Source organism: Anolis sagrei, chromosome 5 (genome assembly GCF_037176765.1).
Source record: "Anolis sagrei isolate rAnoSag1 chromosome 5, rAnoSag1.mat, whole genome shotgun sequence".
Classification (NCBI taxonomy): domain Eukaryota; kingdom Metazoa; phylum Chordata; class Lepidosauria; order Squamata; family Dactyloidae; genus Anolis; species Anolis sagrei.
This window is the reverse complement of record NC_090025.1, coordinates 115,462,500-115,488,418: the sequence shown is the minus strand read 5'-3', so window position 1 is coordinate 115,488,418 and position 25,919 is coordinate 115,462,500. Positions and strand designations below refer to the sequence as shown.

The 25,919-nt window shown below is 38.0% G+C and overlaps 1 protein-coding gene across 14 annotated transcripts in view; it reads right to left on the bottom strand.

The window, feature by feature from the left end:
* PCDH7 (protocadherin 7) overlaps positions 1-25,919 on the bottom strand; it is a 453,309-nt gene that overhangs the window by 37,777 nt on the left and 389,613 nt on the right. For 6 of the 14 annotated variants that reach the window (XM_060777852.2, XM_060777841.2, XM_067469001.1 and 3 more), the window contains one exon: positions 13,533-13,598. The exons of the other annotated variants lie outside the window; for them this stretch is intronic. In XM_060777852.2, coding sequence (XP_060633835.2) covers positions 13,533-13,598 — 66 coding nt within the window. Of the gene's footprint in view, positions 1-13,532; positions 13,599-25,919 lie in introns of those variants that run through there. 14 annotated transcript variants of the gene reach the window in all.

Genomic DNA, 25,919 nt, shown 5'->3' with positions numbered 1-25,919 from the left:
CCATTTTGGATGAAGCAGTGCACATTGTGTTCACTGTCACTTCAGAAAGGGAAAAAGAAAAGAAGAATCTGGCATGAGAATATTTTACAAAAAGAGAGTCACTTCAAATTATACACTTTTTAGTTCTTTTTTATGAAAACTAATTTTTGTCAATTAAACATGCTATTAAAGAACAAAAGATAGTTAAAAGGAACATAAATCAGGCATTTATACTTATAAAACAACTATGCATTAAAAAAATATTAAAAGGAAACATTAAAGTGAAATTTAAAAGGAAGCCAGCTTTTAATCAAAGTGACATCTATGCAAATGAAATGTGATTTATGTAGTGTTTAAAATAGCTTTCTCAAACAGAAAACCTGACCATTATTCAAAATAGCATAATTCTACCTTCCTGTCAAATATTCCCTTTTGTAATCAACATGGAATAAACTGAGCTAATTTGTGGGTAGTTATGTAAATTCCCAGGAAGGAATAAAAGCATTCCACAAAGTTATGGGTCTGTTTGTTTCAGATCTGTAAAATTGCCAAGTCTATCCAAAATGTTTGCTTTATATATGCTTGGCCCTGAGTCCAGGTTTTTAAAGTGAAAAAAAATCATAGAACATAATGTTGGATGGGACACAAAAGTCATCTTCCTGCCATGCACCACCCAGCTTTAAAAAATCAATTGTAAGACCAATTATAAAGAAGTCATCCCTGGACTCCTCAGTATTAATTAACTACTGGCCCATTGCAAATCTCCCTTTTTTGGCAAGGTTCTAGAGTGAGTGGGGGCTTCTAAATTCCAGGGATTCTTGGATGAAACTGATTCTCTTGATCCCTTGCAGTATGGTTTTAGGCCTGGTCATGGAATGAAGACAGCTATGGTTGCCTTTGTGGATGACATCAGCAGAGAATTAGACAGGGGGAGTTGTCTTGGATCTCTCAGCAGCTGTCGATACCATCAACCATGTTATCCTTCTGGATGGGTTCTCTGGAATGGGTCTTGGGAGCACTGATCTACAGTGGCTCCGCTCCTTCCTGGAGGATTGTATCCAGATGGTGATGCTGAGCGACACCTGCTCAGACCCCTGGCCATAGACCTTTGGGGTTCCTCAGGGTTCCATTCTTTCCCCCATGCTTTTCAGCATCTACAGAAAACTGCTGAGTGAGGTCATCCAGAGTTTTGGAGTTGGGTGCCATGTCTATGCAGATGATGCACAACTCTACTACTCTTTCCCACCCTGTTCCAAGGAAGCTCCCTGGATCCTGGACCGATACCTAGCAGCTCTGATGGACTGGATGAGGGCTCACAAGCTGAGACTCAATCCAGACAAGACAGAGGTCCTCCTGGTCAGTCACAAGGCTGATCGGGGTATAGGGTGGCAACTTGTGCTGGATGAGGTTACACCCCCACTGAAGAGACAGGTCAGCAATCTGGGGGTCCTCCTAGACTCGGAACTGACACTTGAAGCTCAGGTGTCAGTGGTGGAGGGCCTTGACACAGTTAAATCTTGTGCACCAGCTATGACCATACCTCAAAAACCTTGACTTGGCCTTGGTGATCCATGCCTTAGTTACATCTAGAATTGATTATCATAACACACTCTACGTGTGGCTACCTTTGAAGATGGTTCAGAAACTACAATTAGTACAAAGGTTGGCAGCCAGATTACTAACTGGGCTAGCCATAGGGATCATACTACACCCCTATTAAAGCAGCTCCACTGGCTGCCAACAAGTTTCCAATCCCAATTCAAAGTGTAAGTCATTACCTAAAAAGCCCTATATGTTTCAGGTCCTTTCTATCTTCATGACCACATTTTCCCCTGTGAATTGGCATGGGCTCCTAGATCTGCCAGGGAGGCCCTCCTCTCGATCCCACCTCTAGGGCCCACCAACACAGCATGGTGGGGACAAGAGAGAGGGCCACCCCTCAGCTTGGGAACACCCTCCCCAGAGAAATTAGGCTAGCCCTCACACTCTGATGTTTTCGTAGTAATGTTAACCCTTCAAACAGGTGAACATTAGTTTATATCTGAGGACCATGTGCTTTGTTTGATTCAGATGAAATGTTCTAAAATGTAGAAACTTTTCTTAAGTGACCTTTCCTTACATGATAGGTTCTGTGCACAAGATAAACATATTTCCTTGTCATAGGCATAGTAATGACCCAAAATGATTAGGATCAAGTGATAGAATATTAAATTCAATCTGCATCAAAATAATAATTCCTCCACCCATCCTTCTTACTTGGCATTTTCAAGCATCATAGTGTAGTTATGAGTCTGGCCTAAGAATGTTATTTTGCTTTGTTGAATATTTGTCTAAACAGTATTGTTTTATTCTTCCAGAGCCAGCACACATACATCTTTATCAACAACTCAGCTCAGACCATAAGTCAAACTATCTGTCTTGACTAAAGGCAAAATAACCACCATTTTGAAGTGTGTGCACATACACACCAGCATAAATGTTAGTCCCTTACAAACACAACATGTAAAATATGTAGTACTAGTTAATTGTTACAAAATTAATAATTCATAGATATTTATTACATTTGCAGGGGTCTGGTGTCTTTTAACTCTAGAGATCCTATTTTACTATTTTCCTTCTACATTACTAGTGTAGTTTTTTTCATTTATTCAGAAGGCATTAATGAACACCTCTTCTCCTTCATGAATACAACTTAGTTTGCTATCACCTGGTTCATTCCAAATTAATGATATAAAGTCCAGCATCATCAACTCCCATCAGAATATTCAAACTCCTTAAATAAAGTCTTTTAACACAAATTCAAGATGACAACTGATTATGGATCTGTCAGCTTGATCACCCAGGCTCAACACTTGTTTCGAGACACATTTCAAGTGTGCTACTTTCCATAATTGCAAAAATGAAACTCTTGCATATTTTTCTGAGATATGCTAGCTGGGAGAAAACAAGGCTGTCAGTCATTTATCTAGCCCTCCTCCAGGAAACAGTTATATAGCATCAAACTGCCCTAGGGATTTTGGATTTTTTTTCCTTCAACGGAAAGCTACTCTGGTCTGGCAGTAGCTGCCGCTTTCCCTGCTGTCCTTCCCAGATTTTGTATGCTTCTGTGTGCTGGGAACTTTATTCAAGAATTTCATTTTGTAATGATACTTTCCAGTTTCCTACTTCTTGTTCCAGTTACTATGTATATGTGTGCCTTCAAGTCACCTTTTGACTTATGTTGATCCCATTAATTTTGTAGTGTTTTCTTAGGCAATGAATACTCAGAGGTGGTTTTGCCAGTTTCTTCCTCTGAAATATAGCTGTATATAGTAGGCCTGTGCGGTTTCATTCGTTAATTCGTTAAACATTCGTTAATTTTTGCATATACGAAACGATAACAAAACATATTTTCAAACCCGGAAGGGTTTTTAAATATCAAAACGGCAACCCCCACAGTTTTAACGAGCTTTCGCTCGTTTCGTAAATGGGGCGGGCAGGGGCGAAGGGGCGGCGCGAGCGCGCACCCAGTGAGCCAAGCCCCGCGCCTGCCTGTTGGGCGCGAGCGCGGCTCCCGATTGGCCGGCCCGCGCGCGCTCGCCCTTAGGCTGAGGCCCTCTTTGGCAGGAGCTTCCCCCTCAGCGGCAGCAGCTTCCCCCTCGCCCCTTTGGTGCTCCGTGCTCCTTCTTCCCCAGGCTGGGCGCCAGGCTTGGGAGCCCAGCCCCGGGAAGGAAGGGAATTTTTAGCCACGGAGCAGCAGAAGGGCGAGGAGGAGGCTGCTGGCGAAGAGGGCCTCAGCGGCGGCAGCTTCCCCCTTGCCCTTCTGCTGCTCCGTGGCTAAAAGTTTCCTTCCTCCCCGGGCTGGGCTCCCAAGCCTGGCGCCCAGCTTGGGGAAGAAGGAGGACGGAGGAGCAAAGGGGCGAGGGGGAAGCTGCCGCCGCTGAGGCCCCCTTCGCCAGTAGCCTCCTCCTCGCCCTCAGCGGCAGCAGGCTTGGGAGCATTTCCAGAGGGCATTTCCATTTTAAATTTTTTTTTAATATTATTTTAATATTATTCTTAAAAAATACAAAAAATATTCTAAAAATTCGTTAATATTTACAAAATTTCGTAAATACCGAACTTTTTTTTTGGAAAATTTTGTAATTATTTTAAATATCGAAACAAAAAAACACCCCAATTACAAATCGATTTTAGAAACAAATTTTTTCTTGATCAAACAGGCCTAGTATATAGCATTCATTGGAGGCATCCTATCCAAGTACTAACTAGGGCTATTTAGAGTCTAATTCATTAGAACTATTCTAGACAGCTCTAATAGTAGATTTTGCTTCAGTCTTTGACTATTGCATTTCACTGAATCTCACCACCATTTTAGTCACACCTTTGTTATCAAAAGATTGCAGGACCTTCTGAGTTTTCATCTTACATGAACATTCTATGTATCTTTTGTACACATTTTTCCCAATTCAATAATTTTATTTGCATTTCTCCATTACTGACTACATGTTTGTGTCTTTTTTTAGTTCACATTTTTACAGTTTTAAAACTGCATGTCTGCATGCACCATGGACCTCTCAAGATACAAATGCCATGGACACAGTCAACGTCACCTCTGAACATGTTCTGGAGGGTTTGAAAATAATTTTGTCAAAAATACTAAATTCTAGTGTGACATAGATCCTATCTAGAATGGCCTCACACTTCAAGTTGGTATCACCCACCCTGCCTTTTCACCCCTGAAATTCCTTTCTGAACCGTGTACTCAGGCCCCAAGACAACCAATATACTGGACAATTGGTCCAGTATTTTGATAAGTGCTTTCAGTGTGATAAGCCATGACCAGACATATAAGAGGACCTTGCTTTAAGCTTGTTCTAGACACAATAAACAGTGAGACTCCTTTTGATGATCTCAGCTCTCAAAATTCCTATTCAGGTTTATTGCAACCTTTTCTTCCCAATTAGTCCTAACTAGACCCAAGTATAGGTTTAGGCTATTTCCTTTTCCACATAGGATCTCTTTTACAATATTTTTCTGCATGGCAGGGAGTCAGACTGGATGGCCAATGTGGTCTCTTCCAACTCTATGATTCTATGAGATGTGATAGGCTGATTCCACACCTTTTTACCCAGCTTCTTACTTCAGACCAAGACTTTTTGCAACTTCTTACCAACAAACCTTTTCACCTGTAGCTCCAAATAAATTTCCAGTATCTCACAGATTTACTTCTCTTCTAGTAAAATTTGAACACTTGTTAAAATCATTTATAGTTGCAGTTCACGGATCACTGTCATGGGATAAGATTGAATCCATGAAAGTAATATCCCTTGAAATATTCAAAGTCTCATGAACAGGGAAAGTATCTAGCTTAGCACATCTGCTTGTTGAATTACAGTCATATGCTGGATGCTATCATTTTTGCCTCCATAATCCACAAATCAGTCTGTTCCCAAATAACCACAAATCATTGGAAAGTCCTGGATGTTAAAAAAAAATAATATTGCAGAATTGAGTTTGTGTGTTGAACCAATGCATGACCAAGGAGACAAAAATTGACTCTAAATTAATGTCCTGTTCACATACTGAAAGTGCATATATTTAAAGCATTGGGGGAGGGGGCAGCAGGAGCTGGTGATATCTGTCAGTGTAGCACCAAATCCACTCTTGCTCTTAGGATCCTACCAGATGGCCAGGGATAAAGCAGGGGACAGTGGAAGAAATTGTGGGACAGTGAAGGGAACCATCACACTCAGTTCCCTACTGTCAGAGTCCATCCTCTGCTTTCCAAAAACATTTCCCCACCAGTTCTTGTTTCTTCTTCAGCTTCTGTTGACTTGTTCAGTGAGGAGTCTGGTGTACACTCTGAGCTCCTCTGCCACAATACTGCCAGCATGGAGCCCCACAGAGTCCTGCCTGAAGTAGTCCTGCATCATGTGTCCTGCATCTGGGGGACTCTGTGCTGGCCGTGGAGAGAAGCAGGGGGAAGATATTTCTCTTGCTGCATCTAATGAGGCCCTTAGTTCCAATTTTAATGACTCAATCATAGGTGCTTGACTATCCCCCAAACAGTTCAGGACACTGGATGATCCTTTAAAGTTCAATCTGAAACATTAACAAATGCCCCACCAGATTGCTCCCAGATTCCCTTGCATGTTAATTGCATGTTAATTGTATAAAAGGGATCCACAGTTTTGAAAAACAAAGCACCAATGCCTCCAACATCTATACAAATATAGGGTATCTGATAAAGGAAACTCTAAGTCTATCAGATTCTGAGAAAACGAGAGCTCTAATCTTGCCAGGGTTCAACTCTTCTTGAGAGCAACTTCTATAGACATTTCATTGTCAGATGATATACCTCTGTGAAGAGACACCACATGGATAAACTACAGTTCTGCCAGCTCTGGTTAGAGTCCAGACTGGAATATAGGAAATCCATGTTTGACTAAGCATTGAGCCATAAAAGATCCTGGATGACTATGGTATGCAGTATGCAAAGGAATATTATAGTACCTTAGAGATTTAGAGAATAAAGTTGGGATCTGACTCAGATCAGAGATTTTGTTGTCCCTTCCATACATAAAGCATTTGTAGTGTTTTGCAAGTACTGACTAAACATTCATATGGTTATTACTTACAGTCACTTTCTGTTTTAATCAATGTTCCAGATCAGAAATATCCCACAATTTTTGGTGAGCTGGGGACAAGAAGAATCTCTTATCTCCAGCATCCTCCAAAAGGAAGATAACATTTTTATTGTATTCTAAGTTAAGTAACATCCACTTTCCTCTTTTCCTGCTGTACTCTCATCCTTTTGGGGTCAAACAGATACAATTTTATAACTTTTCTACCTTACTCCTTTTACATTCCTCTTCCTGCATAAAATTATGTTCCTCCTTTTCTTGTTCCTCTTATAGGTAACCAGATAACTCACAGTCCCAGATTGGCATTGTTTGTGCAATTGAACGTTCACTGCAATAAATCTCCATATTATTCTAACTTATTGTTTATTATGTAATAAAGGTGCATGTTTTAATTCCAGTTCCTAGTAACATGGAGTGTTGACAGATAGTAATCCCAAGTATAACTTCCCTACTATGAGCAATTACTTTAAAGACTGTCCACCTTTTTAAAAAAAGCAAAACTATAAAGTTCCTATGTATATGATAACAATAGGTATAGTTATAGGTTAACTTATAAGGTCAGTATAAAGCTGAACTCACTCTCTCACATTTAAAAATCAATGTAAAACAAAACAGTTCTATTTCACAATCAAAGACTCTGATTAGAATGATAAAGATAAATACAAAAAGTCACAGGACAAATTTTATAACTATTAGGTCAAGAACTATAGTTTTATACTATATCTGGAATATAAACAGGCTATACTTCAGAGCTGTGTCAGTTACTGAATTCTTTTCTGAAAACTCATATTCTCTAAAGTAATGAGTTGTAGATTGTAACCATAGCCAACCAGACAATAAACATGATTTCAGCAAAGCCAACTGGCATTCTTCACACTGCATTAAGTGAAAAGTTCAAGAACCATTGTAACACAGCACTTCAAAGTCAAATAAAAAAGTAAGGAATTATGACCTCAGCTGAACATGGATATAATCCTTTTTTTCTCTCCAAGAGAATATTAGATTTTCCATTACCATATAAGGAGATCAGAAGTCTCCTTTGTTCAATTCCAGATTTAGAAACTTAAGCACAGCTGGATCTCCTGGTCAAAAACAGACACAACCAAAATCCAGAAGAAACCATGAAGATGGCTATGGTTCATTAGGAGAGTTGATTGAGAATATATAGAATGGTTCATTGAGCATATCACAAAAATATGTAGACATTAACCTGCCAATAATAAACATGTTTTAATCACACTGACTTTAGTAGAAAAGTGAAGTATCTGTTCACATGCATGGAAGCAAAGTTCAAACACAAGCTTTAACCGAGGGCATGTCTTATCATGCATTTAGGTTTAAAGTAGTGGTTCTCACTCTGTGGTTCTCACTCTGTGAGTCCCCAGATGTTTTGGCCTTCAACTCCCCAGAAATCTTAACAGCTGGTAAACTGACTGGGATTTCTGGGAGTTGTAGGCCAAAACACCTGGGGACCCACAGGATGAGAACCATTGGTTTAAAGGAATGGGTTTGCTAGTTCTACCTGTTTTTGTTATTCTTCCCATCACTATTCACAAACTATAAGGTTACTAGGTTACTATTGCAGCATAAAGCTTCTCCACTATGGATGAAAATATTTACTTAAATTGTTTGTGCAAGCAAGAAATAAAAAACCCAGTATTATCATAATTTGTCATATTTTAGAATTTATTGGGAGAAAATACAAAATGCATTTCTGTCCAAAAATGTTCTGTTTAAAACCCTTCACAAATCTTTTTTTCCAAGTCTAAGATAACAGTCACAACAACCTTTCTCTTCAAAAATACAGAAACAGATGGATATTCTTTACATCCATGCTCTGATCTGCTATACATTTTAGAATACTTATTCTAAGCCATGTAGGTACCTGAACAAATAGAGCATCCTATTATAATTATAGAAGCAGAAGTAAATTTAAAACAATAATCCAGAAAAGCCATAAGTACCTATGCAGAAGATATAGTTGCCCCTCTGTATTTATTGTTTCTGTATCCATGAATTATGGCTTTATAATATTTCAAAAATCCAGAAAGCAAATTTTGATTTGGCCATTTTATATTTAGGACAGCTTACTACACCATTGGAATGAACTTAAGCATCGACAGATTTTGGTATCCACAGGGAATCATGGAACCAAGCCCCAGCGGATACCCATGACCCACTGTATCAGGTGATGGAGACAAGATGGAATTTGGTGTTCTATCTCAGACAGAGACTATTCTATGTGGATCTCTATGGCAGTGGTTCTCAACTTATGGATTCCTAGGTGTTTTGGCCTTCAGCCAGTTTACCAGCTGTTGGGATTTCTAGGAGTTGAAGGCCAAAACATCTGGGTACCCACAGGTTGAGAACCACTGCTAGATGGTAAAGTCCTACATTGGTCTAAAGAATAATGTGACAAGGTCCAAGCAGAGAGCAGCTAGTTTAAAAAAGAGTAATCCACATATATTTGAGGGTCTGCCATGAAGAATATCTTCGAAAACTACTGCCACTACTTATATGCAAACATTATTTCCAACAGACTCGCAAGAATCTTGATTTTTCAAAAGTCCCACTCAAGCCTTAGCTGTATATATAGGTAGAAATCCAGTTGGTGAGGTATGCCTTGCTCATGAGGAAGACTTTCTTGTGGAGTTCTTTTGCTAGCTTCAAGAAACTATGAAGCTTTGATATAGTTTTAAATGATTTTTAAAAAATCTTGGAGGGTGGCCCAGTCTCATCCTTGAACTCAGGGTAAGAAGGCTCAGTTTATCAAAACAGAAATCAGGTCTGCTTTTCTGTGCAAACTGGCCTAGAAGATTCTGGTTTGTATTCAGAAGATTAATTATCCAGCAGTATGACATTTGGCTAGTATGTACACAAACAGCATTTTACAGAAAGTTAAATAAATGTATGATTCCAATTGCTCTTTTGACTTTATTTTTAAAGCATTGCATCCATTCCTAAGGATTTTTTTATCAGGCCAGCAGAAACAAGCTTTGTTTTATTTCTGTAGTCAAGATAGGGATATGAAAAGGGTTTTAATATACTATTTACAAATGGTGAGGCAGTCTAGAAACAGAATGCTGCACTAAATACGTTTTTTGTCTGCTTTGAAAATATATTCTTGACTGAATTTTGCATGTACATATGTACTTTCACACTTACATCATTATAAGTGTCTGATTCGGATGCAGCCTGCACAGGATGGCTGTGGAATGTCTCTTCCTTTGTTAGGGAAGAGAGATGAAGCTCTCTCATACCAGATGCCATGCTGCTTCTAGTTTGGGTGGTGGGTTGGCAGCTCCAGAACAGCAGCTGACAAATGAGTGTCTAGAAAGTGTGCAGTGTTCATTGGCTGGCACACAGCCTCTGCGAGAACACAAGTACCTGGATGGAATTTTCCCCATGGCCTGTAGAGAGACTATTTAAGCCAGCTGAGGAGTGGGGCCCATTCACTTGGAGGATACTTTCTACCCACACTCCTCTCTCTATGCAATCTGCTTAATTATATTGTATCAGTGACAAATTTAGATTATGGTTGGCATGCATCTTGATTCAGGGATCAAGGAGCCAGTGCATTTGGGAACTGGCAACTCAGAGATCCCATGGTGGGGTGGGTTTGGGGGTTGGGTGTATTCAGGTGATATCTTGCTGATGCAAAAGGCAGACTCATGTCACACCCAAAACCCAGTTCCGGAGACAGATTGTGACTGGGTCAGCCCAGCAGGTTTCCTCAGGTAATTCTGATAGATAACTGGCACCGGGGTGTTCTATGGCAGCATATGACCAGCAAGCAGGTTGGCCGATGCTCGGACCCAAAACTATCAAATAAATTTGTGGTCTTTTATAACCCAATCAAGGATGTTGTGTTCATTATTGTGGATGTAAGAGGAAGAGTTACGATCACACAGAGAAAGAATCTAAAATGCTCTAGGGCAAAGGTGGTTTAGAGGTTAAAAGCTTGTTGGGAGCCATAAGCAATTTTCTACCTGTGCCTTAACCCAATGAGCCATGAGGTCCTAGTGAGTAAATCTGAAATCCACTGGGGAAGAATAAGGTCTACATCACTACTATTCATTTTCTGAAAAGAGAAGTGGCAGTCTTGATATCAATCGTTTGAGAAAATGCAGAAAGTACTGGGGGGGGGGGGCATTTATCACAATTTTGTAGTGTGAACTTTCTTACATATCCTTTCCATCTTTTTTTTCTTTCACCATGAGGCAATATGATGTTTGAATCATTTAAGCTCCAAACATTTCCAGGCAACTGGACATTTTTCTAAGTTAAAGGCAAAATAATTGAGAGATACCATTTCTGGTACAATAATGCATCACGGGGACACATACTACTAAAGAAATTTTCCAACTATAGTTGTCAAGTAAGCATTCTTCCCCGTTAATTAGACTGGAATCTTCCACAGGGATGATAATTGCTGGAGGCTGTGTTCTAAATTCCTTCTTGCCTTTCCACTGCTCAAACAAGAAATAACTATACCACATACCAATCTAGAGACTAAGACCATTGCTTTTCCTCTTTTCAATAAGCTTTGAAATAAAAAAATGAGTCTAAAATCTGATGTTAACACTTTTAAAAAAAACAAAACAAAAACAAAACAGTTGATTTTGACTAGTTTCTTGGTGTCACCTAGACGTATGAAACAGAATATGATTACTCCATTGTCCTCCTCTCAAATCCATACTGTGCTTTTGTTAAAGATAAACTGCATTTCTCACAATGAAACATTTGCTTCTTAACAGCATATTCAGAGACTTGATCCAGTCTCTTTGTAGAATCTTCTCCTCCCCAAAAAGTACTCTTTGACAGGGCCTTTTCTGTACTTTTTAAGCTATCCCTTTAGATTAGCATGTTGTTTATTTGAGCTAGCACTAATCAGTCAATGTAATTACCTTAACTATTCAAGGAAAAGCTACCATAACAAATAAAATTATGGAATTTCCCCATGTGTGCTTCTTTGACTTAAAAATGTTTTTCTCAAAGTTTACTTGCGGAACACATCTGTCTTCAGAAGCCACAGAACACTGAATTATTAGGTACTCTGGCCCCATCCACACTGCCATATAATCTAGTCTGCACTGACCATATAATACAGTTCCAAATTGCATTATATCAGTGGTTCTCAACCAGTGGGTCCCCAGGTGTTTTGGCCTACAACTCCCAGAAATCCCTGCCAGTTTATCAGCTGTTAGGATTTCTGGGAGCTAAAGGTCAAAACATCTGGGGACCAACAGGTTGAGAACCACTGCATTATATGGCAGTGTAGATCGAGTTCCATTTTAATTGCTTCTTTTGTAGTAGGAATAGAATTCATTGCTAATTTTCCTTTTGATGGAAGGAACAACTTCCTTCTTATTGTGAGAAAGGCTGCTTCCACACAGGTCTTTATCCCAGGAGCATCCGTGTTTTAAAAAAGTGGATGTTCCTGGGCCCTTATTCATACCCAATTGCTCCCCCCTCCCCGGCTCTCCTGGTGCATCATTTCTACACATTGGGAGAGCTCCGGTAACACTGTAATGGAGGCTGGGTAAGTTTTTCTTACTTTTAACAGGGGTTTGGGGGCTTTGGGGGAGGGGTGGGGAGGATTCCGCAGTTTTCATGACTAATTTAGTCCAGAAAACTGTGGGAATGGTGTCTGGACTGCAGTCCAGACACTGGAAATAATGGGTTTATCCTGAGCCTCCCAAGAAGGTGCAGAATAAATCCACTATCGAGTTAATTCGCCACAAACCATGGTTTTCCTGGTTTGTGGTGAATTAATTGCTGGTTGGCCAGAATGTCACCTGGACAGTCCTCTTTTCATTGAAGAAGTTTCCACAATAAAGGGGATGTCTGGATGGGGCCAAAGCCTTCAGAAACCACCCAATGTTTGAAGAGTATTCACAGCTCAGGGCCTATTCTGCAAAAAATTCATAAGCAGGTTCTTTTCCATAGAAATCAATATCTTCTATATAATAAATACCATAGCATTTTATATACAGAAAATAATATTTCTCCATATGCATATTAGTTTTGTTAAAAATGTTTTCTTTGCAAAATAGGTATGTGTGAATTGCTATGGAGTAAGATTCCAATCAGTCCAGTACTCTTCTTGTTAGAATTTCCTGGAACTTGAGAAACACATTTTTGGCCACTTTTAAAATATCTTCAAATAGTCTTCCAATCATTACTATTCATATTGGTGGGATGCCTACTAAAAAGGCATCTTATTATGCTTGTGCTGAACATTCAAATAGAAATCTTATTCGTATGAGCTATTATTTTAATACATTAAAAAACAAAGACATCCTGACTATAAACACATCTGTACTACATAATTATGGCAGACTGGTATTATTTTAATTACCATGCCTCTAATGTATCCAAGTATGGCATTTTTAGTTTCATATAGTACTTAAAATTCATTGTAGTTCAGGGGAGAGGAGTGAAGCTCTTGAGCAGAGAATTGTATGCATCACACCCAAGTATAATTCCATCCTCACAAACCAGTCTGGATTTCACATAATAGTAGCATAATGGTTATAGCGGTATCCAAATGTAGCTTAATTACATTTCTTGTGGTCCCAAATAGTAATTATATAGTTTATAATCCTTCACCTAGATCAGTATCAAAGAGCCAGAGATGCTTTCTACAGGGAAGAACATTATTCACAAAACTCCACTTCCCTTTCAATTCACCCTTAATTTTTAAAAAGCAATGGGCTGCCTCAAAACAAAATTCTGAAAGAATACAATGGATCAAATAAAACAATTCTATGTGCTACATGTGTATGAAACTGATTTATTTGCTTTGCGACAACATGAGGAAGACACTTTGTAGTCATTGTTTTGTGCACATAGAAGCAACAACAGGGGAAAAAAACAGTAATTGGCCATTATTGTTGCAATCCAAGAGGAGGAAAAGCACATACATACCGGAGCTATGTGTCTTTCCCCAGGCTGAAAAGCCCAATCCTGGAGCCAGGGCTGCACAGAAATCATCTGTATGGGGAGGGGAGGATCAATTTAAGGAACTTTCAAAGTCAGGTCTCAAAAATGCATGAAAAAGTCAAACATTCTAAAATTCAAGTGTAAATGCTGAAATGACAACAAATTTCAAGTGTGAAATAACTGCAGAAATAGCACCCAGGCACTCAGATTGAATCCTTTAATAGTCTGACTTCTTGAGAACTTTTTACTGAAGAAGTCAGGAATCAATATCCAAACACATACTGTGAAACCAAGTTATGTTCATAATGCAGAGACCCAAAGGTAAGGCTGTATCCTATTCAGAAGCATTCCTCTCATCAGAGAGCAAGTCTTCACCAATGGAAATGCTTAATGTGTCTACATAATAACAATTTGAGACAACTATTTTGTTGTAGAAAATCATTAGGAATTTGTATTGTCGAAGGCTTTCATGGCCGGAATCACTGGGTTGTTGTAGGTTTTTTCGGGCTATATGGCCATGGTCTAGAGGCATTCTCTCCTGATGTTTCGCTTGCATCTATGGCAAGCATCCTACCTCTGAGGATGCTTGCCATAGATGCAGGTGAAACATCAGGAGAGAATGCCTCTAGACCATGGCCATATAGCCCAAAAAAAACCTACAACAACCCATTAGGAATTTGTTTATTGTTTCACTATCTCATTTCTTATTGAGTAGACAGTTGTCCCAAGGAGGTGTCTGTGTGTGTGTGTGTGTGTGTGTGTGTGTGTGTGTATTATTCTCACAACTGCTTGTACACACACACACATACATAAAGAGGAAAGGCTTTTTTTGAGGCTGATCCCAGGGACCGCATCTATTGTACTGTTGTTGTTTTAATCTGCAATTTTCCTATGACAGTCATTGATCATCTGTATTAGTTTGCAGACATTTTTTTATTCAAATATCAACATTTTCGAGGAAAATATTATTTTGCTTTTCATGCATTGTATCACTACAAGCAGATGTGAGAGTATTCTCACAGCTGGGACAAGAAAGCACACATACACACACATAAAGAGAAAAAGAGAGAAAGAGGCGGTGGAAAGGCTGGAGGCTATTCTGAGCCATTTCAACTGTTGAAAACACAGAGTCTTTTACATGTATAATTCACAACAATGTCTACGAACAGTAGTTTAAGGAAACTCTTCTTCTATACTGCCTTGAGATGGCAGTTCAAAACTGAGTACATAATTAAATACATATGATGGATTTTACTGAGTGGTTAATGCATGTAAAATTTCCTTTGACAATTCAAATTTATACTCACTTTAGTTCTTATAAATCTTGCAGGAGTATAATTGACTTAACATTTTCTCCAATACAGCTAATACATTACTTTCATTTCTATCTGGATTTTCATACAAATGAGAATTAGGCACGCAGAAAGGAATTAGTGCTACCTGATAGTCAATGCTAAAACATCTGGGGAGACGACCAAACTGTGTGTCTTTCAGACTCTCATCTGTAACCATTTGCAAAGATATATGTGACTTAAGAGTCTGATTTATTATTGCCAGCACAGCTACAGGAAATGAAATTAATTTTACCATTGAAAATACTCTTGATAACAAGCAATGCAGAGAAATCATTATATGGCTACCAACTATTTCCCTCCGTCTGGCAATTATACACCAATTTTCCACTTGCCCAGAAATTAAAAGAGAAGAGTGTTCTATGATACTGCTGCATGAGAAGAAAAAGACAAGCTGCTGCATATGTAATGAGACAGATTATTTCACCATTTTGACAATAAAAAAGGGAATTGGTGCAAATAAGCATTAAACACTAATTATGAGATTCATGCTTAAGAGGAAAAAATAATGTATGACCACAAACCTGTTTACACAGTACACAGTGGCACACCTCTTTGTGATTAGCTACTGCTTTCTCATAACGATTACATGCTCAAACATGCAAACAACACACTACATACTAATCCCTAAATAATAAAGATTCTGCATGCATTTGAAGCATGAACAGAGTATTCAATAATATTGTGATGTTAAGATCAATATAAAACTGGATGGTAGCATAAGTTATGCTAGGAAAAAATTGCTTTGCGTCAAGTAATAATAATGGATGAACTTTAGCTCAAGAATGTTTGTATGGAAAGTCCTGCACTTTGTCTTGATAGTTAAAAGCTTCAATGCTAGGAAACCATGCACATGTGTGAAGAAGAAGAATTAAAGACTGACTTAAATGTCAGGATTAACATTCTGCCAATATCTTCCATCTATTTAATTTTGGGTGGAAAGGAGCGATGAAAAAACTGCATCCAAAACCTATGGATAGGAGTGAGGATTTTCTAGAGAATTTCTCAGAATGCAAGGCCATTGGTCTTAGTGTGTTGCAATGCAGTAGCCAAGGTTATGTGATTTTGAGACACCTGGACCATTTCCGTGTGTTTTGTAACCTCTCTTGCTTCCTAAAAAGACCTCAGAATTGTTTCTCTGATGGGTTTTTGGTGCTTCTCTAGGGTGCCTGAAAACTGCATGGAGTTTCATCCATCTCATTCGTGCTCTGAAGAGAAGGTGTCAGGTTAGATTTCAAATTAGGCCACATCTCTGTTCTACTTAATAACCTATGGAAAGCCATACTTGTACTGTGGAGTGTTGGGAAAGTGGGATGTTGGCATTTGCCCACATGAAAAGTGGGTCCAGTTCGGAATCAAAGTGTGGAGTTACTTTACCCAATGCAGAACAAAACTGTGTTAAGTGGCTTGGCCCTGTGTTAAGGGTGAGATAGCCCAATGAATCATGTCAACACCATGGAGTGACTTCTCAACCTCCTTGAGGTGTGAAGCTTGTTTTGAGGGGCTCTCAGATGTTGGAGTAACTCCAGAAAAGAACATTGGTGTGTGTTTTTTTAAAAAAAAGGAAAAAAGGCAAACAGCCCACAAGAAAATGTATTTGATTTGCCATTTAAAAAAATCTTTTTAGCCTGCTCATGGGCTACATCTTGCCCACATCAGTTTAGATGATCATGGCTTATTCTATATTGTTGCACCAAATTGTTGCTAATATCTCACTGATAAAGAGCTTTGTTCATAAATCTAAATAATATTTTTCATTTAGAGAATAACAGTTTTTCTATTCTCTGAATTAGAATCACACTACAACTCATTTAATTGATTCACAGGAAGAAAATGTTCAGGAAAACACAAAAGTATCAAGAGGTTCGGGCATAGGTACTATCTGGTAAGGATTGAAAGAATATTCTAAAATATTCACAATATGGCTGAAAAACATGTTTTCCAGTATTCAGAATTCCATCCTAATGAGAAGAATTCTGCGTTGATGAGAACTTTTGCAGTTTAGGACTTATTCTGAGCAAAGATTACATTTTTATCTGGATTTTCTATGCAGGAAACAGTAAATTATGTGTTTTTGCTGCACAGAAAATATTTTATTCTTGCTAAAAGTAATCACACATACTCTCCTTCAACTACACTAAGCAATATTTTCCCCATATCTGAAAGGACATCCCTCCTCTTTACCCTGAAAATAATGACAAAAGATGATATAAAGAACGGAAGTATACCAATATGCCAATTAATTCTTCTAAGTCTTGTCTCCATCATTAGCTTTGGTATAATTGTCTACACAATTACAACTTCTCTGTAAATCTCGAATGACATACTACCACAGTTCTTTTGATTAGAATGACAAGTTAGGTTAGTCAAACAATCCACTGGTTCTAGGGACATCATCTCAAGAGACTTCATTTTTTCCCATATAGGATCAGGTAATAAAATATGGCAGAAGATCTCTTTTTTCCTCTCCTGAATACTTTTGGTGGAAGAGTATAGTGATGCTGGAGTTTTCACTACTAAAAAAGACTAATTGGATATTTCCCTTATGTAATTGCTTGTGTTGCCCACCCCACCCTCTTGTATGAATGGTCTAACATCTGCTGTAAAGAATGCTGTATTTATCAGCTGATGACTCCATAATCAAAGCATTGCTTGCACATGTCAATGGTCTGATAAGAGATGCAACAACATATTTTCCAAGAATTTCAAAAAATGTACATCTCATTTTATTGCAAAAACTGTAAGTTAACTGTAAAATTAAAATAATCAAATTAAAACATAAACATCAATTAAAACACATTCCAGAATCCTATATGACCCTTTACATATTATATAACTAGCTAAGTAGCAAAAGTGCTAAAATTCAGCTAATGAATGACAAAGGGGCATAACAGGATATGAGTAGGAGTGCCTCATGCTTTTTGGTGCTAATGCACATTAGAACGGATGCAATGTGCATCACTTCTGCTGTACTTTGGACACCAATTAGGTTGCACTATGCAGTAATGTGACACCAGCCATCTAATGGATACGTTCATTATGCAACTGCACAATTTTCATTCCTACAGACATGCTCACTTAAAAAATATGAAACACCCCACATGATCCCTGTCATAATAAAATGTGTAAATAATAGTAATAAACAGCTTCCTTTCTTTTATAACCTATCCTAAATGCCAAAGAACTGTATTTCATCAAACACACAATATGTATAGGAATATCAACATGCATGTATCTTAACCTGGCCTTAATAAAGGATAATCACATGTAGACTAATTAAAAGATGTAGAACCTAAAACTTCTGCTCTTTCTTCTTCCTCAGACTATGTTAATTATCAGGCATTTAATATTTAGATTAAAAACATGATCCAGACAAGCAAATCATAGGTCAACTCATTGAAATTGCTAGTGAGTGTGTCCGGTTCCCTATAATTACATTTTGTTAGGTTGGCTCTGCTCCACATCCCATCCCATTTAGAGAAAATCTTAAGTCATATTTCATGTTTGGTTTATATGTAGTATAAATTCTCAATTTGCATCTCCTTGACCCCATTTTAGAGATTACAAATGTACACATGTTTCATATATGCACTGAGTAAAACATTGCACAAAATGGAGCATAGGCACTATTCATGATAACATCAGGGTTCTTTTCTGTGTAGCAATTTAATCAATGAACATATGGGCTTTGGTGCATTGGAAACCTATACAGAGGAACAAAAATGAGCAATCTGCTAAATGCAGCAAACTGCACAGGCATCTGCATATAAAGAAAGTCAAGAAATCAACAATGAATGCTAGGACACTGCTAATGTAACATACTGTTCCTCCACATACAAACAAGTAATGCAGTACTCCCAAATCTGTGGAGAGATTCAGATGGAGAGAACTGCTCAAGCATTTCCACTTTAATGAGAGAGCTCAACATATGCATAGTGTGGATCATAAATCTTGTCTGTGGGCATAGAAACAAAATAAAAGAGAGAGAATTCCCTTTGCATTTCTATGAGAACTACAGATATATAGAAACAGATTCATTCCAAAACAGCAAAGGCTTATGCAAAATGTATTCTCCTATTCAAGAGGTAAATATTCCAATAATATCTCTATTCCCTAATCACTGATTGTAATGAAATTCCAGACATGGAAAGTCTGCTGCTACCCTATTATATCAACATACAAAAATTATATGCCATAAAGAATAGCGCCTTGATTTTCTGGATTGACACTAACATATTGTTTATAAGCAGTGTTTGTGTTTAAACAAATAAGGGGAACATGTAAGTCAGCCCAAAAGCTGTGACAAGAATGCTAATAGAGCAGGCTAAAAATAATTCATTGAACTGCCATCTGAAAGAGTATAGAGCAGAACATAAATCAGGGTGGGCAACCTTTAGCTTTCATCCATTTTCATGCTGACCTGAGCCTAATTTTGAAAGTTTTCTAACAGTTATCATCACAGACCTTTGGCAAGAACAAAAAGGTAATAGAAAGATGGGAATGAAAAAAGAGAGAAATGGGTTACTATAGCTTGGAAACAGTCTGAAGAGAACCAACAACAGAAGCGCTCTATATAAGACAGTTAAAAGCTCTAAAATCTTTGAGAAAGGGCCTTCTCTCTGTCCCACTGTTTTGAGGCTCATTTGGTGGGTACAATGTAAGTTGTCTTGTGTTCTGTCATTGGGGAAAAGGTTGAATATAAATAAATAAAATAATGTTCATGCTTCACTCCAGAAGTAAGGAATTCATGGTTGTGGAGAACATACAATCAAATATCACAATGGAGATCCTAAAGTTAGAATCATTGTGAAAATGAACGAATATCATTTTAAAATTAAATATAATTAATCCCTTTCTTTTCCTCTCTGTTATCTGCCACCTGGAGCCCCCGATGGCGCAATGGGTTAAACCCTTGTGTTGGCAGGACTGAAACCAACAGGTTGGAGGTTCGAATCTGGGAAGAGTACAGATGAGCTCCCTCTGTCAGCTTCATCTCCCCATGCGGGGACATGGAAGAAGCCTCCCACAGGATGGTAAAACATCAAAACATCCAGGCGTCCCCTGGGCATCATCTTTGAAGATGGCCAATTTTCTCACACCAGAAGTGACTTGCAGTTTCTCAAGTTGCTTCCAACATGAAAAACAAAGCATCCGCCACCTTCCAAGATAGGGGTAGAAGGCAACCTACATCTCAGTAAGACACCATAAGTTATATGCATTAAAATACACATATAAACAAAATAAAGTAATATAAAACATCTGACACCTAATAAAATATTGGCATCAAAAAGACCTGTCTGAATAAAAAGAATAGAAGCAGCTTTTTGTGCAGTAAGTGAACACACACACACACACACACACACACACAAATCACATGTGAATTTGGTGCAGAATGAGTCCCATACTCAAAATCGTATCTCATCAACCTGTCCCCCTCCAGGTGTTTTGGAGTCAGTTCCCAGAGCACTGAACAGGTTGGCTAGGGCTTCTGGGAATTAGAGGCCCAAACACCTGGTGCACTGCAGGTTGAAGAGGCCTACTCTAAATAGTTCACAAAAACTGCAACTTTCAAGACTCTCTCACAGCCAGAAGAAAATTGTGAAAATTACTCATAAAAAAAATAAAATACTGAATGATATGGCTTGTTCCTACAAAGAGATTGGCAGTCTGGGTAGCTACTGCAGCAAGGAAGTTATATATTTCAAAGTTATATGTAACAAGAGACCAGCCAACAGCCTGGCTGAAACATTTTAAATCAGCTGCTGTTTCTGGATGCTTCTCAAAGGCAGTCCAAAAGCAGAACATCTCACAGTAATCCAAATGAGATGTAACTAAGCTACATGTCACCATGGCCAAATCAGACATCTCCAGGAATGGTTGCCGCTGAAATTGTGCAAAATCTCTTTTGGAATAAACCCATATTCATGATTGAAGTTAAGATTACATCCAGACTGTAAACCTTAGGATAGCGTGAGTTTTGAACTGGTTGTGTAAGGAACAGTATGAATTTCCTCCCATGTTTAATCTGAGGGGGAGGTTGCCTATACTACACTGTTTCTGTTGAAGGTGAAAATTGGTTTGAGGTTGAGTTACTTACATATGTTGTCACTGGCAAGTTTAAACTAGATGGGGTAGGCACCACAGCATCTCCTTTGTGGGTAAAGGCTGGGCTTCTGGAACCGTTTCTTTAGGGTCTCTACCTTGGGTGGCTGCCCTACCCCCCCCCCCCCCCCTGTGAGGCTAGAATGGAGATTTCTCACTCTTATAAAACCCTATGGCTTGGGAGCAAGTGACCTCCAAAACAGCTTTCCTGTTAAGACCGGACTGGGTAAGCAACCATAGAATTGCCTTTGGTGTTGTGTTGCTGGCCCAGGGTGGTCTGTGGAGACAGTCAGTGAAGTGACACCTGCCCTTCAACTATTCCCATTAGAAGGATGTAACCCCCCTGACTTTCCTATAAGCTGCAGAAATTCAACGAATGAATGAATGAATGAATGAATGAATGAATGAATGAATGAATGAATGAATATGAATGAATAGGTCGAATATCATATGTTTGTTCTCTGGTCTCATTATTTTAAGGTGGGGATTCAAATGAATTTTGACTTCTGAAGAGTTATGGACAAATATCTTCTCTCAACATTGGTAAGAGAACCATACGCATGTAAAGCATTACTGGTTTTTAGTCTGGTTTGGTCCTGAATGGACAACCAAGGTATATAGGGTTTTTTGTTTGTTTTTTTTACAAAGGATTAATTTTTCATGGTCTGAGGCTGTTGGTTCTATGCTTTTAGGAGACTGAAACATCTGTCTATACTGTTCTCTATATAGGGGAATTTGCTCAGAGATAAATCACATGCCTGGCATTCAATTGTGTTCAGTTCTCATAATCTCCTGTTAAGGATCTCAAGTAGCAGCGGAGACACCTCAGGAATCACTACTGGTCAGAGACAATATTGGGTTGGAGGATTCAATGATCCAATTCAGAATATGATAGTTATATGTTAAATATACATATATCTTTAAATAAATAAATATTATAAAGGTCTCAACCATCTCCTATACAATAACTGATCCAGATGGAAGATTATCATAGAATCAAAGCCATTGCCCTTAAGTTTAGAGATGATATTCATTCCCTTAGTACCCAGTATCAAATCATTCACTCTCACATACAAGACTAGAACAGACAAACTGATTTTAAATTTAAGACAGTTGGCTGACCTGTTATCACTCCTTTTCAATACAAAAAGTTGCAGATCAGTTAACTGCTGGAGAAACCATTTTCTCTCCTACTTTATAAGATGAACACTCAGTGTTCTTTACAATCTGGATGACCATGAGTTTTATACCCCTTGCATATGAAGTATGCATATTACATTGTTTCTTCTGCTTAGCCCTGTAGTTTTAGGACAGTGCAATTGGATGGGTCAATTTATTTCCTCCTCCTCTCAGTTTTACAAGTGTGTATTTAATGACATTTCTACATTTATCTCTTTTGGCCCTATTTTCTAATGAAATGCACAAGATTTCTTTCAGAATTAAGAATTAAATATGCTTTGTGGCACATTTTTGGATGATAAAAACTCTGAATTTGTGCAAATCTACATTAGAGATGGTGTGGTATGGATCAGGTAAGTTCGTAGAAGAGTTCAGAGGGAATGAATTCATCAGTCGTCTTTACCTAACAGTAATGCTCCGTATGAGTAACTGATAACAATGCTGAAATAGAAATTGGGGTTTTGCTCCTGAATCATGTGATCAGAAAAACTACATATTTCTATATGTCATGGACGGTAAGATTTCTGACTGCTGATGGGAGCATGAAACATGTAAAATTGCCTCCATATAAAAACTGATTGCTGATCAGAAAGAACGCTAGTGTAGAATCTGTCTCTCTAATGTGCTGGACTTTTACCATTCTCATTTCCTCATTTGCTTGATCTCCTTTTGTCTCTGCGTGTGCCTGAGTGTGTGCCTGTCGATGCTGTGAACTTTCATCCTTAATTGAAGTTTGGAATAGTTCCCCCTGCTTATGCATTTCTTAGCTTGCAATTTTGAGATGTCAAAGAAATGTTTCATTAAACACACACACACAATTTGTTGCACTTATATTTTTTCAGATCTTTCAACTTTCAAATCGGAGCCTGCTAATTCTCTCTTTATGCTGTGTTTTATGGTGACCTACTTGCAATGAGTTTTTTTTTTTTGTGTGGAGCGAGACTGGAGTCATTATTTTGGCATCTAAAACTGCTCCTTTTTCACTGGACAAACTGTCAGAAGAGGAGGTAGAAAGATTAAAGAACCAAGATTGCATTATTAATGTGTAAAATATGCATACTAAACTTTGACACAATAAACTTGGCTGCTGAGAGCTAAGAATCCAACATGAAGCTGCTTTCACAATTCCCTGCCCCTGAAAAATGAGCATATTGGAGAAAAGGTTGGAGTGCTCTTAGAGTCTCTGCAGTCTCTCTGCTTAATCCTGTTGGAACATTTACAGCATCACAGGATGTCTCCTTTGAATGTCAAGATTAAGAACATAATCCTCTAAAATTTGGCTCACTTGCAAACTAGTTAGGTTGCTTTTTGGGGTTTTTTTTAACTTTTCCCATTTCATTCTTTCCTTGCTCTTTTCTCTCTCTCTCCTTCCCTTGACACTTCCACTTCTTGCTCAAAGCACAACAGGCTTTTTCTGCTCATTTATATGAAAAAGGTATGATATATACTCAAATTAAAATGAAGAAAACAACTACTACCTCTGACAAAAAGACAAGGAGATGTTCACTTTTTTATATCTTGCAAAGAATATTAGAGTAATGCAAGGAAAACCCTACCTAATAGACAATTTTTAAAAAAGACTGTGTTTTTCTGCACTCCTATTGTACTGCTGCTATCATATAATACAAACAGATGAGTGTGAAGACTCATTTAATTGAGCAGGATTTGTCTATTTTGGTACTGGATGATATTAAAGGGATACCCATAGTGATTACTTGGTCGCACTAGTGATATGAGAAAGTATGGTTTGGTTTGCATTCTTATATGAACAGGTCTAATTTGCACTTCTCAAATTAATATGCATAATACAATATTTCACTAGATCATTCAATTCTCTGAATTTTCTTATATCTATTCAGCTTTCAAATTGCATACAAAAATCCATGGGTGATGAAATGTTTGCTTATGAGATGTTATGCACAAGCTGTGTGTACTGTGAGAGATAGCATACAAAATGTTAGCATACAAAATGTTAGCATATGCAAAGAAATGTGTAGGTACAAGCTTTTCTTTTTTTAAAGACAAAATGGTACAGAATACAGATAAAATGCTCTTATAATGAAAAAAATAGACACAACCCAAGAATAGATAGATGCACCCATCAATTTGCACAAGATATTGTAGCAACTATTGAACTGAAGTATTCACTTCCTCTTTAGAGTAAACTAGGGTTATCTAATGTATTTAAAACCACAAACTATGATTTGAACCTTCTCTCCAAAACAGATTTCAAACCTTGATCCAAAAGCACCAAAAAAATAGAAGTGGTATAAGTGTCTGTGAGAAAACAGGAGAAGCCTGGTCACACATGTGCATGCAGCATTCCACCACGACTGAAATATTCTGTGGATCACAAATGATATGCTTAGTAATCAAGTTAGTCCACACATTTCCCCAAGCTTATATAAAATTATATATCATCAAGCTTAAATAAACTAGTATCAAGAAATGAACTATTGTACATATTTGTGTAAGTTCATCATTAGACGCACTATCATTATTAGCACCTATACCTTACACACAACTTTGATTTTGACATTATAATGCACATTTCCTCATCTCTACTAGCACACATTATATTGTGGGATGAAGATGGGAAAGAAGGAATTCTTGTTGTTGTTGAAGAAGGAGAAGGAGAAGAAAATGTTGTATTATTTTACATTATTTTATTCTGATACTGAAGCTTGATCCCTGGTGTTTGAGCCAATATGGTGGGTGGGGGGAGGCAAAACAGGTGTGCACACAGCTTGTAGTCTACTGAATAATATTCAGAGTTTTCAGCCTATGGAGTGTACTCTACGAACATATAAATATTCCACTTTGTTTGACAATGATCCTATATTCTTGGAGTAGAGATTCTATGGTGAATATGTCAAGTTAGCTTTATATACTCCCACAGGTCTTTTTATATATTTGATACAGTCTGTAGCCCTCTATGTTTCTTTCAGGAAGTTTGAGATTTATTTTAAATTATCATTGTCTTTTCATTGACAAATCTCTGTGCTTCCATGTGCACCATTCCTAGTTGATGGACATATAACCATCTGGCAATGGAATAAATGACAGAAATATAATTTGGCTCAGGAAAGATTCATCTAGGACAGGCTATGGATAGCCTCCATTCTTAAGTGGATATAGATGGCATGAAATGGAATAATGTCATAATTATGTTAGCACTAGCAATTGGTGAAACATTAATTCAGCACCTTGAATGGTGCATTTAAAGTTTGGAGGAAATCCCAGAGTGGAAACATCACCCCAGTGACATGGAAATCACTTCCAACACCCAGAAATTTCAATCGAAGTGGCCAATAATTAGATATTTTGGTCCCACTGCATCCATGTTTCTTTTCTTTTTCTTGATCAATGAACATATGCACAAAACACAGCTGCAAGAGGTGAAATGGAAATAGGAATAATTTTTTCTATTATTTCATGCTCAGAAATGTATGTACTGAATATTCTAGCCATCATGTCCTTCATAAGAAAAAAGGCACAAAGCTGATGCAGTGGCACTTTTTTCATAATACTTTACTTCCTTGAGGGGAAAAAAAACCTGTTCAAATGTTCAGGGTCACTCAGCATAACATGCTGGAATTCTTAAAAACATAAGTTGGCAACCATTTGACTACTGAATATCAAAGTTCTTTGACATTTATACTGAAAAGTAGTATATTGGCTTTCAGAGTAGATGTTAAAGGGATAAGAGCATGCTTTCCACCTCTAGAAATTATGACAC